The 15,380-nt window shown below is 43.1% G+C and overlaps 1 protein-coding gene across 1 annotated transcript; it reads left to right on the forward strand.

Moving 5' to 3' along the window:
- Positions 1-3,633: 3,633 nt before the first annotated feature.
- Positions 3,634-4,590, forward strand: LOC147659564 (olfactory receptor 6N1-like). Its single transcript, XM_086951647.1, has one exon. The coding sequence runs from the start codon at positions 3,634-3,636 to the stop codon at positions 4,588-4,590; it is 957 nt and encodes a 318-aa protein (XP_086807773.1).
- Positions 4,591-15,380: the final 10,790 nt, after the last annotated feature.

A 15,380-nucleotide genomic window follows, 5' to 3' on the forward strand; every position in this document is an offset into this window, starting at 1 on the left:
CCAGGTCTCTACATAATAGATCAATTCTTTCCCTTCCACTCCCTCCGGTAGGTTCAGTATGCGCAAGATACTGCGCCTGGAGCGCCCTTCCAGGTCATCTGTCTTGTCTTACAGCAGCTCCACTCACATCTGTAGCTCTTTCAAGGAGTCCTGTTGTGCTTTAGCTTAGGGTTGAAGGACCTCAATGGTCTTTTCTCCATCCGCCACTTTGTCTGCCGGCTTCTGGTGATCATCTTGTAGCAGGTTGAGGTCAGTGGCTAGGGTACCGAACCTCTCCTCCATGGTGACACAGGAGTGTTCTATGGCAACTAGGACTTTGTTGAGTTTGTCTGACATAGCGGTGTTGGTGACAGGGTCTGTGGGTTGGACGTCTTGTGTTGGTGATTTTGATCGCACCACGTTGAGAGCTGGGGTCCCCAGTCATTTTTGGGCGTCCCATGGCTGCGTCTTTATGGCACTGTTGCTGCTGTCTTGTGAGGTCTCTGGGCTCAAGGTGCCCATGGTGTTCTGCTATTTGACTGGCACAGGTATTGGTGAGTCGCTGGATACCCTCCGTCAGCTTCTTGGATGGTGTGGTTTAAACAGGCGAGGCTTTCTAGTCATGGTGTAATGTTTCCCTCTGTGAGTGGGTGCTACAGTTCCTGGGGCACTGGAGGGGAGGGGAAGGGGGAGCGATGCTTGATCTGGACGTGTCTTTGCTGCTTTGAGCTGTCCGTTCCAAGGTCTGGCTCGGCTGAGTTGTCTCTGTTCTGTGGTTATTTGGGTGAGGGCCAGTACTTCCCTGTTTGTTGGCCTGCACCCAGTTATAATGGTGTCATTTTCTCTACCTGCCTGTTGTTTCCCTCCGCCTGTTCCTGCTGAGGGGCTAGCACCTCTCGGTTGGCTCCTCTCTGCTTCCTAGAGTTTATACTGTGGCTTGTGCTTATGGGAGCTCACTCACTGCCGATCCTACTCTGGTGGCGGCAAGCATCCGGGGCCCCCAGTTGCCCTGCTTCTTATGTGATGGGGGGTTGATATCCCCTTTATTGGCAGTGACAGTCTTGTCTTTTGGGGCAATTTGGTGAGGCCTGATGTGCAGGATTATGGTCCTGTTGGCCCCCTCCACTCTTCCAGCGTCTACCTGTCCGATAGGCCCCCCCTGGGTCCCCAGATGTCTACTACCTGTGGGATGCCAAGTGTTCAGTAATTGGGGTGTGCTGGATTTGCTTGGGATGTGGGCAGAGGGGGGGAAGAGGTGCAGACTCACCGGTTGCCTGTCGCTGTCCCTGGCGGTGTCTCTCTTGCGGCCTCTTTCTAGGCCTGCACTTCTGGTGTCAATCTGAGCCTGCTCAGGGGCTCCAGGCCTCTTGGTGCAGCCGAGAGCTGTCTGTCCGCAGCTTCTTTGAGTGCCTCTTGCGGTTAGCCCTTCTCACCTTTGGCATAGAGGAACGATCAAGCTTGTGGAGTCACGATCCGCTGGGTGCCCCCACCTCCGCGCCTTTCCCCAGGGGCCTCACGTTGGATTCCCAGTGTCAGAATCGGCAGCAGCTGCACCTTAGTTTCTGAGATGCCAGTCTTGTATGTGTGTTTTTGGGCTGTGCTGCCTTCAATAAATGCGCCTTCCCGGGCTCTCGGCTCTCAGAAATAAGATGCTGCATGCAGCAGTCACCAGACGAGGGCCATGTTGGAATTAGGCGTCCGACCTCGCGGCTGCCCGATAGTGCCTGCGTGCGTCCGTGCCTCTCCCTTGGGGCCCCACATTGTATTCCCCGTGTCGGAATCTGCAGCAGCCAAGCCTCTGTGTCTGAATTTCCGGTCTTGTGAGAGTGCTTTCCTCCGGTCTGTGTTGCCTTCGATAGATGTGTTTTCCCGGGCCCTCGGCCCTCAGTGTTACAAAGCTCTTTGCGCCGGGTACCAGGCGGGCGCCATGTTGGGTTCAGGTGAAAAGACCTAGCAGCTGCTTGAGAGTGCCTGCCCATGCCTGTCCTCTACCCACTGTGGGTTCACCCTTGGCACAGTTAGAGGCTCTGGTTTGTGGATTCATGATCCGCAGGGTCCCCCCCGCAACATCAGTGTTTCTCTCTCGGGCCCCAAGTTGGGTTCTCAGTGTCGGAGTCAGCAACAGCCAAACCTCTGCTTCTGAATTGCGGATCTTGTGTGTGTACTTTTCGCCGGCTGTGCTGCCTTCACTAAATCAATCTTCCTGGGCTCTCGGCTCTCTGAGGCAGGGCCAGCTTTAGCGTTGGTGGCACCCACTGCGACAATGTTTTTTTGGGCGTCCCCCCCAATGATCACCTCCGCCACGGATTCCCTCCCTACCACGCTTTAACAGTCTCCATAACCACTCTCTCTGATATCTGTACATAACACACACATTACACAGAGACTGTCAATCATAGGTGTGTAACTCAGTGTATAGACATGTTACATAAGGCAACGGACAACAAGGGGTGAATTCACATGTCATCCATATTGGTAGACAGTATAGTTGAAGAGTACTTGGTCTGGAGAAGCAAAAACTCTGAACTTAAAATTTAAAATGTAACACAATGAATTGGGACTCTCTTTAATAACAAGAACTGATTTGTACCCAAGTGAACCCTTTTCGCAATATTAGAATAATGAAAGTCTGGGGAAAAAACCCACACACATTCGAATCTATACCTTGAAGTCTGCAGGCAGTTCTTTGATGACAGTTAATAGCTCACTGTAAACTGCAACTAACAAAAGGAAGTCTCTGATAAGCGCAGTAACCTACTTACCTGTTTACATTACATTCATTTTGTGATCTGCATGGTACATGTTCTGTGCAGCAGGCAAATTAACCCTCTGCACTGCCTAACCAAGAATCAAAACTTCCTCGAGTCAAAACTTTTATTAGACAAAATTCTGATCTTGCCTGGCCCTGCTCTGAGGCACGATACTGCTTACGGCGGCTATCAGACAGGTGCCATGTTGGGATCAGGCACCCGACCCCACGGCTGTCCAAGAGTGCCTGTCCAAGCCTGTCCTCCGCCCAACAGCAGTTTTAGCCGGTGCCTCTGGTTGATATGCAAGCCCCCATTGTAGTGGATGGATGACGCTTATCAGGCCCTCGCGCGGAGCCTTAGCAGAACGCGTCCGCCATCATGGCTGGTTAGGCCACGCCCCTCAGGATTTTGTCTCAGTTAAACTTAAGTTTTGGTCTTAAGTTAAACTTGGAACAAACTTAGGTTTAACTGAGACAAAATCCTAACTTTATGACTTTCGGTATTCACAAAGGGCATTTAGTAGTAGTAAAGTTAGGATTTTGTTTCAGTTTAACCTACGTTTGTCTGAAGTTTAACTTAAGACCACACTTAAGTTTAACTGAGACAAAATCCTTAGTTTACTATTACTAAATGCCCGTTGGGAACACCAAAAGTCGTAAAGTTAGGATTTTGTCTGAGATTACTTTTGTGAATTTGGCCCTTAGCATCTAACATGTATTGAGGGCACAATTTTGATTTACCACACTACTAGTCTTTGTTGTTGATGTGGCATATGAGATGAAATAGTGAGTAGCTGGAGGATATATTTCTCCCTTCAACACATACTTATCATTGTCATCCTAATATAAAACTAACCTTTGATATGTGACTACACGTTTCTATTTCAGATGCCCCTCACAAATGAATGGAAGTCAGAAAAGTCTACCAACAGACCAATGTCTCAGTAACTGAGTTCATCTTATTTGGGTTTCCAAGTCTGCAGAAATTTCATGGGTTGCTCTTTGGGATTTTTCTCCCCATTTACCTTCTCACTGTAGCAGGTAATGGGGTTGTATTTCTTCTCACCAGCCTCGATCATAAACTTCAAACCCCCATGTACTTCTTCGTCAGTCACCTCTCCTTCTTGGATCTGAGCATCTCCACAGTGACTGTGCCAAAAATGTTGGCCAAGTTTTTAATGAACAGCAACTCCATTTCCTTTAGTGGCTGTTTCTTGCAGATGTACATCTTTCTTTCTCTGTGTGCTACAGAATGTTACCTGCTGACTGTGATGTCTTTTGATCGCTATTTTGCCATTTGCCATCCTCTCCAATATGGAAAATACATGACTACAAAACTCTGCATTCTGCTTGCTCTTTTTTCCTGGATTGGGGGATTCCTCGCCCCCTTCATACAAGCAGTTTTAGCCTCAAGACTGCCCTTCTGTGGACCAAATGTGATTCATCATTACTACTGCGACCACCCACCCCTGCTCCATCTGGCCTGTGCCGACACATCCCTCAACGTTGCCATAGGTTCCTCCATTAGTTTCCTTATAATAAGCTCATCATTTTTTCTTATTCTAATTTCTTACCTCAAAATTCTGTTGTCAATTCTGAAAATCCGTTCAACCAGGGGTAGAAGAAAAACATTCTCTACCTGTGCTTCTCATTTAATTGTGGTAAATATGTTTTACTTGCCAATCATTTTCATGTACATTCGTCCTGCTGCATCTGTTGTCTCTGAGGTAGACTCACTTGTTGCTGTTCTTTATTCTGTATTAACACCCATGCTCAATCCTATGATATACACTCTGAGAAATAAAGATATCAAGGAGGCATTCAAGAGGAAACTCAATGCTTTCATCTTCTCCCTAGTTTGATTCTCTATGGGGCATATTTACAATAACTGACGCATCCCTGCAAATCAGCAGGGATGCGCCAGTTATTATGCGCCACAGCTCCGCCATTATGGATGCGCCGCATTTACAATGCGACGCACCATGGGGCAAAAACGGCAGATATGCGTGACGCATCTGTGCCATAAAAGTGACGCATTGCTGGAGTTGCGTCGCAAGCGCGATGCAGCTCCAGCAATGCTCTGGGACCCTATCTAGTTAATGCTGCGTCAATCCTTACGCCTGCTTCAGGCAGGCACAGGGTTTTGACGCAGCATGGGCCTAAAAGTGGCAGAGTGAAATCTTGTAGATTTCACTCAGCCACTTTTAGGAGGCGTTCCTGCGCCGGAACGCCCCCCCACTGCACAGGAACGCCTACATGTGGCGCAGGGCATTACAACGTGACGCATCTCCCAGATGCGTCATGTTGTAAGTACCCCCGCACCATGGAGCAGGATTTGCGCCGCCGCTGCGTCACAAAAGTGACGCAACAGCGGCGTAAATGAGGCGCAAGGGGCTTGTAAATCTGCCCCTATATGTTTAAATTGACGATTCTAACATGTCTGAGCCTGGTTTTGATCCTCGTAGTTCCACATACATCGTGAAAGAGATGTGACTAAATCCAGGAGTGGGCGTAGCTCGCATCATTCTGTATAGCGTAAGCATGCAAAATTACCGAAAAATTCCACATGTTTATGTGAGAACAGTAATTCTGGGTTGAGCACTATTTCCTTAGCGTACAAATGCCCCCTCCTGTCCAAAATGGACGTGAGGATGCATTTTGGACTATGAAATAGTGCTAAATGCAACAGAATTGGAATAGTGAGCGCCAGCAGCAGCGCAGAATCGGTAAATATGCGCTTAAGGTAGGATTTTCCCCCAAGTGACGCTTAGCATTTAGTGACATTTTCTTAGTGCAAAATGCACCCTTGCATCGAAAATGGACACGAGGATGCATTTCGTGCTACGAAAATAGCACTAAATGCAACAGAAAATAAACAGCAATGCTAGCACCTGCTCATGCTTTCTAAATGTGCTCTTGCAGCAGAACTATTTCCCTCAAATTGCTCTTCACAATGCAAGCGGGCATAATCTCATTATTTTCATCTAGGTAGATGCGTCACTTTGTAAACCCCTGCGCCACATTATCCCTGCGCCAGGTATAATGTATGCAAGGGGGGCGTTCTGACGCAAGAAAGGGAAGCTAATGCGTCAAAATCTTACGCCTGCTTCATGGCAGGCGTAAGACTGACGCAGGCACTAACAACATGGGACTTGCCCTTGTGAAAGTACACATTGCTGGAGTTGCGTCACTTTTGTGACACACTCCAGCAATGCGTCACTTTTGCGCCTACAGATACGTCAGAAATACTGACGTATCTGTAACTCCTTGCGACATGATGCGTCATATTATATATATGACGCATCAATCATGACGCAAGGAGTGCGCACTGAGAAGTGACGCATTGCTACTTTCACGCAGCGATGCGTCATTTCTCATAAATGAGGCCCCAGATGTTTTAGGTTATTAAGAAAGTCTTCCACAATCCATTACAACCATCAAAAACTTTTGAAATCTCACAGGATCATGAGTAAATCCAATTCGAAGGATTGGAACATCTCCTAAATTGCTTAGGTGTGTACAGGAAGGGGGGGTTTCTAAAGATAACCAGTTAAGCAGGGCACTTGCCGAGGTAAAATGCTAGGCGAGTATAGACACATGCATATTTTCTGAGGTGAAAATTTAATTCACCAGAACTATTGATATGTAGACCTAAAAACGTTAGTGAATTTCTGAAACGTATAAATCTGCACCCAAGAGTGACCTAAGACATGTTTGTGGGTATATATTTATGACTTTCTTTAATAATCCCCCCTTATCTTTTTTGCACCTTCTCCTCCCTGGAATGTTTGAGTTATGCATGAAAGGGGCACATATATAATATAGGATGCCTCTCAGCTACAGAATGAGCTATTGGCTATATTCAGTGAAAGTTTCTGTTGTTTGAAGATGTTCAATGACTAAAGTCCAGAAAATAAGCAAAGGTACCAAGTGTAGGCAGGACTCTAAGGAAGTGGAAAATAAACTGTTTGGAATGACCTAAATGTCATTTTAGATGTGACCCAGCACAATATGTTGTCATTGAGCAAATACATATAGACATAGAAGTGCATCGGTTGAACACCTTCAGCCATTGCTTTAAGAAAGTGTCTTTCACATTTTGGATCAGCTCCAGACTTATATAATTTTCACAGGCAAGTTGCTATTTGATTGGGTATTGGGGGCAAGACACTGCCTCAGGAGGGGTTCCTTTGCAATACTATTGAAATGTCCCTGGCTGCAATGGAAGGTCATTGATTTTAGCATTCACGCACATGGCAAAGTATGTGAGAAGCACCGCCAGGCACACAACCATGCCAGCTGCTGCTGTTCGATTATACTTACCTGTCAGTGAATGTTCTCAACTGTGCATAGATTTAACCGATATCTCCAAAAAGAGCAGTGAAACAAATTTGAACTGATGGTAAGTGTAGGAAGTCTGGAGGGTACTCAGATTCATCATCTGTGTCTCTTCATGCCTTTGTTCTATGTGTTACCAAGTTCTTTCAGACTCTCTAGTGATCCAATGGGAACTTTGCTTTACACATGATACATCACAGGGTAAGGGCACCGCTGAGGCGACCCAAATTTAGGTTCATTGGTTCCCACCTAATCTCTGCATGTTGTTGCCTTCAGTGCACAAGTCATTAGCTACGCCTGTAGTCCTGTAGTGTCACCAAAGTGATTGTATGCCCAACCCACCATCTCATTTATAAGAAAATATGTGCCAGACTGAACACAGTAAAATCACACACTGAACAGAAGGGAAATAATGCTTGTTCGCCTTATCTACACAATACTTAAGATTGTTTGTGCATAAGCATATGGTGAGAGTGATAATGCATCACTACAGCATTCAGAAGAACAAATGAAGCTGCAAATGCACAGTGGACTGTTAATGCATGTTGGTTAGTGAAATATTTTTTCTTGGCAAAAGGCAACCTCTACACACATGCAAAATACAAACCAACACTCTATGAAAAGATGCTACAGCTTCAGAAGGAACCTGGATCTCTCTCGCATAAAGGATCACAAGAATGCATTTATATTACCACAAGTCTGGCTTGTCTTTTCAATGTGACCATTTCTCAAAGTTGTCCACCTCTGCAGTGGTTTGGAGTGGATTAAAGTGGACTGGAGTTGGTTATTGTGGCGTAGATTGGAGTGAAGTGGATTAGAGCGGAGTAGAGCCAGCGCAGGATTTAAGTATAAGCTACACAAGCTATAGCTTGGGGCCCCCACTTTCTTGGGGGCCCCCAAAAAATATTATTAGTCCCAATGCTGCACATCCGGGATGTCCCATACTCTTCACCCAAGCGTCTTTTCGAAGAGCAAAGCGCTATTTGCCTAGGGCAGGGCAGGGTCTCCAACTCCAACCGGTCGATCGCGAGCTACCGGTAGTAGCTTGCCGACCATCTGAGAGTAGCTCGGGCTGCTATCTAATTATTGAGACGTCATATAAGGCTTTATAAGTATTGTATTTTGTAATCCTTCATTGTCTTTCACAGCTATCATCGCCCCATGCCCGCCCTCATACAAACCAGCTGCTCAGATTGGCTGAAGTGAGCTTAGCTGGGGTGGGGCGGGCTGAAGAATGTGATGTTCTTCCCCTTAGTAATGCACCACCTGTCATTTCCGGGCTGGCACCGTGATTTGCAGCCTGAAACAGTACATCGCAGCCTGGAACCGCACTTCGCATTTGTTTTTGATCTGGGCCTCCCGGAGCAGCTGTGAGTTAAATGGGCCCCTAATCGAGCAGTTGCAGAGTCTGTAAAATCGGGCAGTTATGAGGTAAGTGGGCCACTAACTCAGCCCTAGCACAGCATTGATAAAATCGAAGGAATGCCTGAAAGGCCCCTTGATTTTAACGTTGGCTGCCTCTGCGCTTTAGATCTGCCTTCAGTAATAGAGCGCAGGGGCAGGCAACGTTAAAATTAAACGTCCTTTTAGGTACTGGGCATCCGATGTTAAATGCAAGTTTCTTGCCTGCACTAATCCGCTTTCACTGACTTAACCACGCTTTCATCTGCCTTTGCGTAGTAGTCGGTGAAAGCGGCTCAGTGCATGCAAGTACCTTGGATTTTAACATCAGCTGTCATGCCACCGTGCATTACATTTGCGTTAAGGAATAAAGCATGGTGGGAGCAGAGGTTAACATCAAAGGTCCTTACAGCCAGGCACTTTCCGTTAACACGGTGGCCGCCAATGTTAAATCCAAAGTGCTTGCCTGCTCTTATAGCATATATATTTTTAACGTTTTTTTTGTCAGTATAATAACAAATTGTAAGTTTAATATATAAACTTACAATTTGTTATTATTAAATATATATTTGAAAGAACTGCACATTAAAACGTACATATTATTTTGTTTTGATTGTATTAAATTAAGTATTAATGTATATGTTGATTGTTTTTTTCTTCGTTAATTTAATTAATTAAACTAATATTAAAACTTGAGAGGATATTGTTAATTTTCTCTTTGCATGTTTATTTATTATAAAAATATCGCTTGCTGGTAAGTAGTGGTAATATCACAGGAAATGGTCAATGAAAAAAAAATGTCATGCATTATATTACTTTTAAATGTAGTATGTTTATAGTTATATTAAATATTCTGCCCACAGTTTGCAAGATGTCAACCAGAAGTTATAAAAGTGGAGCTCAAAAGAGGAAAAAGAAGCAGAGAGCTGAAGAAGAGCTTAGCAAGTTAACAAAATTAGATAGTTTCTTAACTAAGAAGAAGATAGATATGGGGCCTGATGAACCAAAAGCCTCTACCACAGTGAGTCAGTCACGGGATATTCACCCTATTCCTGATACAGAGCCTGGTACATCGAGTTGTATAGAATCTACTTCAACGAATGAAGCAACAAATATTAAGATTTATAAACCAGAGAGTAGTACAAGCACAGAAGATTCAGCATAAAAAAACAAACAGAATGATGTTGGGATATGGGGTGATTTAGGTAAAGATGAGATTTTATACTGGGTAGAAAAAGGTCCGTCAGAATGTCAGCACTCAAATGGCTCATTTGAAAAATCAAAGAAGCTTTTTGCAAACCAAGACAGATATTGCTCGAAAAGCTTGTTCTATCCCAAACGGGCTAATGGTGAAAAATATTGCAGAGAATGGTTAGTATATTCGCCAGCAACTGGTCGTGTATACTGTTTCGTGTGTAAACTCTTTTCAAATTCTTCTACACCATTATCATCCGATGGATGTTGTGATTGGCGCAACACCTATTTAGTTCAAAGTCATGAAAACTCTGTAGACCATAGAACAGCTTCGGTAACATATCTTACAAGAAAACGTGGCTCAACAATTGACTGCCAACTAGTAGAACAGATACATAATAAACAGCAGTACTGGAAAAATGTTCTTGAACGAGTTGTGGCAGTCATAATTACTATGGCAGAGCGTGGTTTACCTTTCAGAGGAGATAAGGAAATATTTGGTTCTCCTCACAATGGCAATTTCCTTGGATTACTTGAATTTATAGCAAAATTTGATCCTTTTCTAGCATGCCATATAAAAACATTTGGGAATAAAGGATCAGGTGTCACATCTTATCTTTCTAAAACAATATGTGATGAATTTATCCAAATTATGGCACATAAAGTAAGAGACTCAATCTTGTATGATTTAAGAACTGCAGGGTACTTCAGTTTATCTGTAGATTCCACTCCAGACCGGTCCCATATTGATCAGCTCACTGTTATTGTGAGGTATGTTTCACCAGATGATGGGCTCCCTATTGAACGTTTTCTAACTTTCCTAAAGATGGGTAGCCACACAGGAGAAAGTATGGCTAAGATGGTGCACAACTACCTTACAAATGAGTGCAAAATAGATTTTAGTAAGTGTTGAGGCCAGTCATATGATAATGCTGCCAATATGTCTGGCAAATACAAGGGTATGCAAGAAATAATATTGAAGATTAACAAGTATGCTATGTATATTCCATGAATCTTGTTGGTAGAGCAGCAGTTGACTGTTGTTTAGATGCAGTAAACTTTTTGGCAATTGTTCAAGAAATATATAATTTATTTTCATCATCTACACATAGATGGGCAGTAGTAGTAGTAGTAGTAAAATCAAAGTTTATTTAGACAATAGTCTATAAACCATACACAAGACCATGGATCCACTTAGCAATAGAAATTTTACATCGATGGGCAGTACTGTTGTTATTCTTCAAAGATGATTCAAAAGTTCCAAAGTCTTTGTCAAAGACTAGATGGGAAGCACATTCAATGGCCACAAGTGCAATACTTGATAGTTATGATGGAATAAGTTCTGCATTGCATCAGCTGCATATTGATACTACAGAGAAAGGCGAAACAAGAAATCAAGCCATAAACATTTTGAATAAAATAGAGGAGTTTGAATTTATGGTATTGTTATATTTGTGGAGTTACTTGCTGGATGAATTTCACAAGACTAGTCAATCACTGCAAGACCCCCAAATTAGTCTAGATGTATGTAGGAAATTGTATGCTTCACTTTCGGATTTTGTTAAAGGTTCCAGGGATCTTTTCGATCATTTTGAAGAAGAAGCAAAGAAAAAATTGCCTGATGTTGATTACAAGAAAAGAAGATATAGAAGAAGGCATATCAATGATGATGAAGATGATGTTTTAGAGAACCTTGAGCCAAGAGACAAGTTCAGAATCAAAACATTTATACCTGTGATGGATGCATTAGAGTCAAGTCTGGCACAGAGGGCCTCAGTAAACAATGATGCTGCAAAAAAGTTTTCATTCTTAACAAAACTAGAAGCTACAGAAGAAGAGATTCATGAAGGAGTTAGTGCTTTATGCCAAACATATCCTGAAGATGTGGACATGAATCTTGTAGGAGAAGTCAAGCATTTTCATCAATATGTTAGACATAGTCAAGCCCATGGTTCAGCAGAACAAGATAGTCTAACACATCAGGATCTGTATGGGGTAATATTTAACGATCGTGTCCAATCAGCATTCCCTAATGTAGAAGCAATTTTGAGATTGTTTCTTAGTATGATGGTTGCAAATTGCTCTGGAGAAAGATATTTTTCTCAGCTGAAGAGGATAAAAAATGAATTTAGAACAACAATGACTCAAGATAAATTATGTTCCCTCGTCTCATGTGCATAGAAAGTGACAAACTACGCAGTTTATCATTTGATGATGTCATCAGTGACTTTGCTCTGGCAAAGGCAAGAAAGAAAATATTTTAGTTTAATATAATTTCTTAATCCTTATAACATGTTTCAAGAGATTAGATAATAAGCCTTTGTATTGTGCCTTTTAAAAGAACTTTTGTTTCTCTTTACCAGAGTTTGCATTATTAAGTTTGTTATGAATAAACATGATTTTAAGTTAAAGATTTATTATTTCACTATCAATATACTTCTTAATTGTATTTCAGTTTAACCCTCTAGGTATCCGAAAATAATATTTGTCACTGACATAGTCACATAGAATATTATATCTGGACTTATAAAGGGCCCCATATTTCAAATAGCTTATGGCCTTATCAAGCCTAAATCCGGCACTGAGTAGAGCGGAGTAGAGTGGAGTAGAGTGAAATGGAGTGAATTGGATTGAAGTGGAGTAGAGTGGTTTAGAGTGGGGAGGATTAGTGTTGAGTGCATTAGAGTGGATTGGATTGAATGGATTGGATCGGAGTGAATCAGAGTGTCTCAGAGTCGAGTGGATCAGAGTCAAGTGGGTTAGGTTGGAATGGACTGAAGTAGAGTGAAGTAGAGTGGATTAGAGAGCAGTGGATTAAAGTGGAACAGTTTAGAGGGGATTAGAGTGGAGTGGAGTGGATTAAAGTGGATTAGAGTGGAGTGGTGTGGCATGGAGATGGAAAAACAAATGCAAAACAAGGAAATATCCTTGCATAATTGTTGTCAAGTACAAATCTCCTGAAACTCTGCTCCCAAAAGCACATGCTAAAAATCATGAATGTGACCTTTGTATTGTAACTTGTGCTCAAGTAAAGCACTCCGGCTTGGGTCAAAAGAAGAAATAGTACTTCAATCACACCACAAGCAACAGAGCAGTGGACTGACAATAGGTCACATAGAGATTGTAGCGCATGCATGCTGCCTGCAGGCTTGAACTAACAAAGTGGAGCTAGGACAGTTTCAAAAACAGATCTGCATTACTCGAGAACTGCCTTAAAATACTCAGGCCACCATAGAGAATAGTGTAAGCAGACTTAACACTAGTAGCAGGTGGGCTTCAATTTCCTGCTCAAGATTGCATAGAGTAAGTTTCACTTTGTGAAACAAGCGGCTTCAACTTCTTTGATGAGGGAGAAATCAACTTTCTTCACTTCTATTTTACACATCCTTTCATTTTTAAATCCTGTCCTTTCCAAAACATTCAGCAAAAGAATACTAAACTGTGTGGCATGGTGTAGGCAACTTTGCAGCAAGAAACACAAGTTATGTGAAGTAATGCAGAATTCTGCTCAGTCTCACTGCGCTCAGTCAAAGGATGACAAATAGTTTGGCAGAGACCAAGGAGAAAGCTGGTGACTGTTGACCACTTTCACTTTCACTTTTCTCATGCTAGTGGTCTGTGCACGCTAGTCACAGTAAGGAATACACAGTAAAAAACTGGGAAAGGCACTCAAACCCAGATGCACAAGGATCTGCAAACACCCTGGATCACACAGGAGGCTGTTTTTTCAAATCGAACACCCTGTCCGCATGGGGTTGGATGTTTAATAGCCTTAGAGCTTGCTGTATTTGGTTATACCCACTACTAAATAATATACTTTCTTGTTACAGGCCCTCGTCTTCAGCTCGGGCCCATAACGCTGGAGTGGGACTAGAATGAGTGGTATCGCCCACTGTGGCGGTCTGTAAGGCTATAATAATGTCTTCTAATGCCATGGATAGCTATCACATGCCAGTGATTCAACGCAGCAGGTTTATCATCATGTCAAGACACCTAAAATAAAACAATATTTACCAACATAATGCCAGAATTATATAAGGGGTGGCACCTCCATGCTATAGATCCCCACAGTGTAAGACGCATTTCCACCAATAATTCTGAGTCACATATATACCTGGGGTGGGCAGCATACATGCCATAAATGCCTAGAGTATCTCACAAAACGACCACCACTATACCTTGGTCAGCATTATCAATGGTGTGCATCATAATCCCATGGTTACCAACTCTAAATCATGCAGCAATATTCTAAATGTGTTCACCATCATACAAACAACGACTACACATTGCCAGCAGTTGGCCACAATCAAGCCAAAGGTGACCCCAATATGGAGGCGAACTATTGGTGTCTCACTGAAAAAGTATACAGCAAATGAATCCTTGTTACTTTCAGAGTGATCATACTCAAGTAAGCTCTTCCTCCCCTGGACACTGCACTGTTCTGGCCTCCAGGCTCCTTGTGGGCTTTGAATCTATCAAAATGGGCATTACACACACACAACAGCCCCTGCCCTTCTTCAAGTCAGTAAATGAAGGGGCATCGTTGACAGATAAAGCTAGAAAGGTAGCATGAAAGTGATAGAAAAAATCAATGTGGTGGTTGGCGACAACATGCAATTCTACACGATTATAGAAATGTGGAGATGGTGAACATCTTGACCATATGAATAAATCCTGATAGCTAAAAAGTGGTTCATCCCACATTTAGTTGTAGTGGCCAAAGTTGGGACTTTGACATTTTATTGTAAAACGTGTGTTGAGCTGATGAGCAAGAAAGAGTCCAGGACAGTAAGATTAGCTTCTTTTGAAAGACCCAGAGTGCAATGCAGCAGCGGCTAAATGTAGGGTTAATTAGTCATAAGGTTTGACTGTGCTATTCTCCAGGATTCATTTTCAATCAGTGGAAATTAATGTGCCTTGAACTTTACAGAGATTTTCAAAGAGTACTACCTTCTGCTATAGCTGCAGGTCAGACCCTCTCCGTCCTAGGTTCCTATATTTTCTGTATGACCTTTGAATCATACAGAGTGAAGCAGAGTAAGTATATTTAAGAGGTAGTACTTCTGTGCCCAGGCCACTGAGTGATAAGGCCTCTAATTTATTTTCTCACTTTAATTCGTGACTAGAGATCCAAGGATTGGAAGTGCCTGGCGTGGTCCACAAATTTTTGGTTACGAAAATGACTCAGGGGCAGATTTACAAGGACTGGCGCATCCCTACATATCAGCAGGGATGCGCCAGGTAAGATGCGTCATACAAGTTTACCCTTGCGCCACCACAGATGCGCCGTATTTACAATGCTTGTAGATTTCACTGCGTCACTTTTCCGAGGCTTTTTGAGACGGAACGCCAACCCTGCATACGTTGAAACTGACGCAGGTTTAATGTGGCGCAGGGCTTTACAACGTGATGCATCTCCCTAGATGCGTCACGTTGTAAATAAGGCACAACATGGCGCATGGTTTACGCCGCCGCTGCGTCACAGAAGTGATGCAACAGCGGCGTAAATGTGTCGCAAGGGACTTGTAAATGTGCCCCATAGTATTTGTAATGGCAGATAGAAGCATAGTAGAGACAGGGTGACAATTTTATTTTTACTCTTTTTCCCAGTTGTAATTACCATTGACAATACTATTTTTGTACCATCCTGTTTAATATTTTGTTGCCTAAGACCTAAGATAGTGGCCATCACCCACATTGGGCAACAACTGTGATGCAA

Source organism: Lissotriton vulgaris, unplaced genomic scaffold (assembly GCF_964263255.1).
Source record: "Lissotriton vulgaris unplaced genomic scaffold, aLisVul1.2 SCAFFOLD_611, whole genome shotgun sequence".
Classification (NCBI taxonomy): domain Eukaryota; kingdom Metazoa; phylum Chordata; class Amphibia; order Caudata; family Salamandridae; genus Lissotriton; species Lissotriton vulgaris.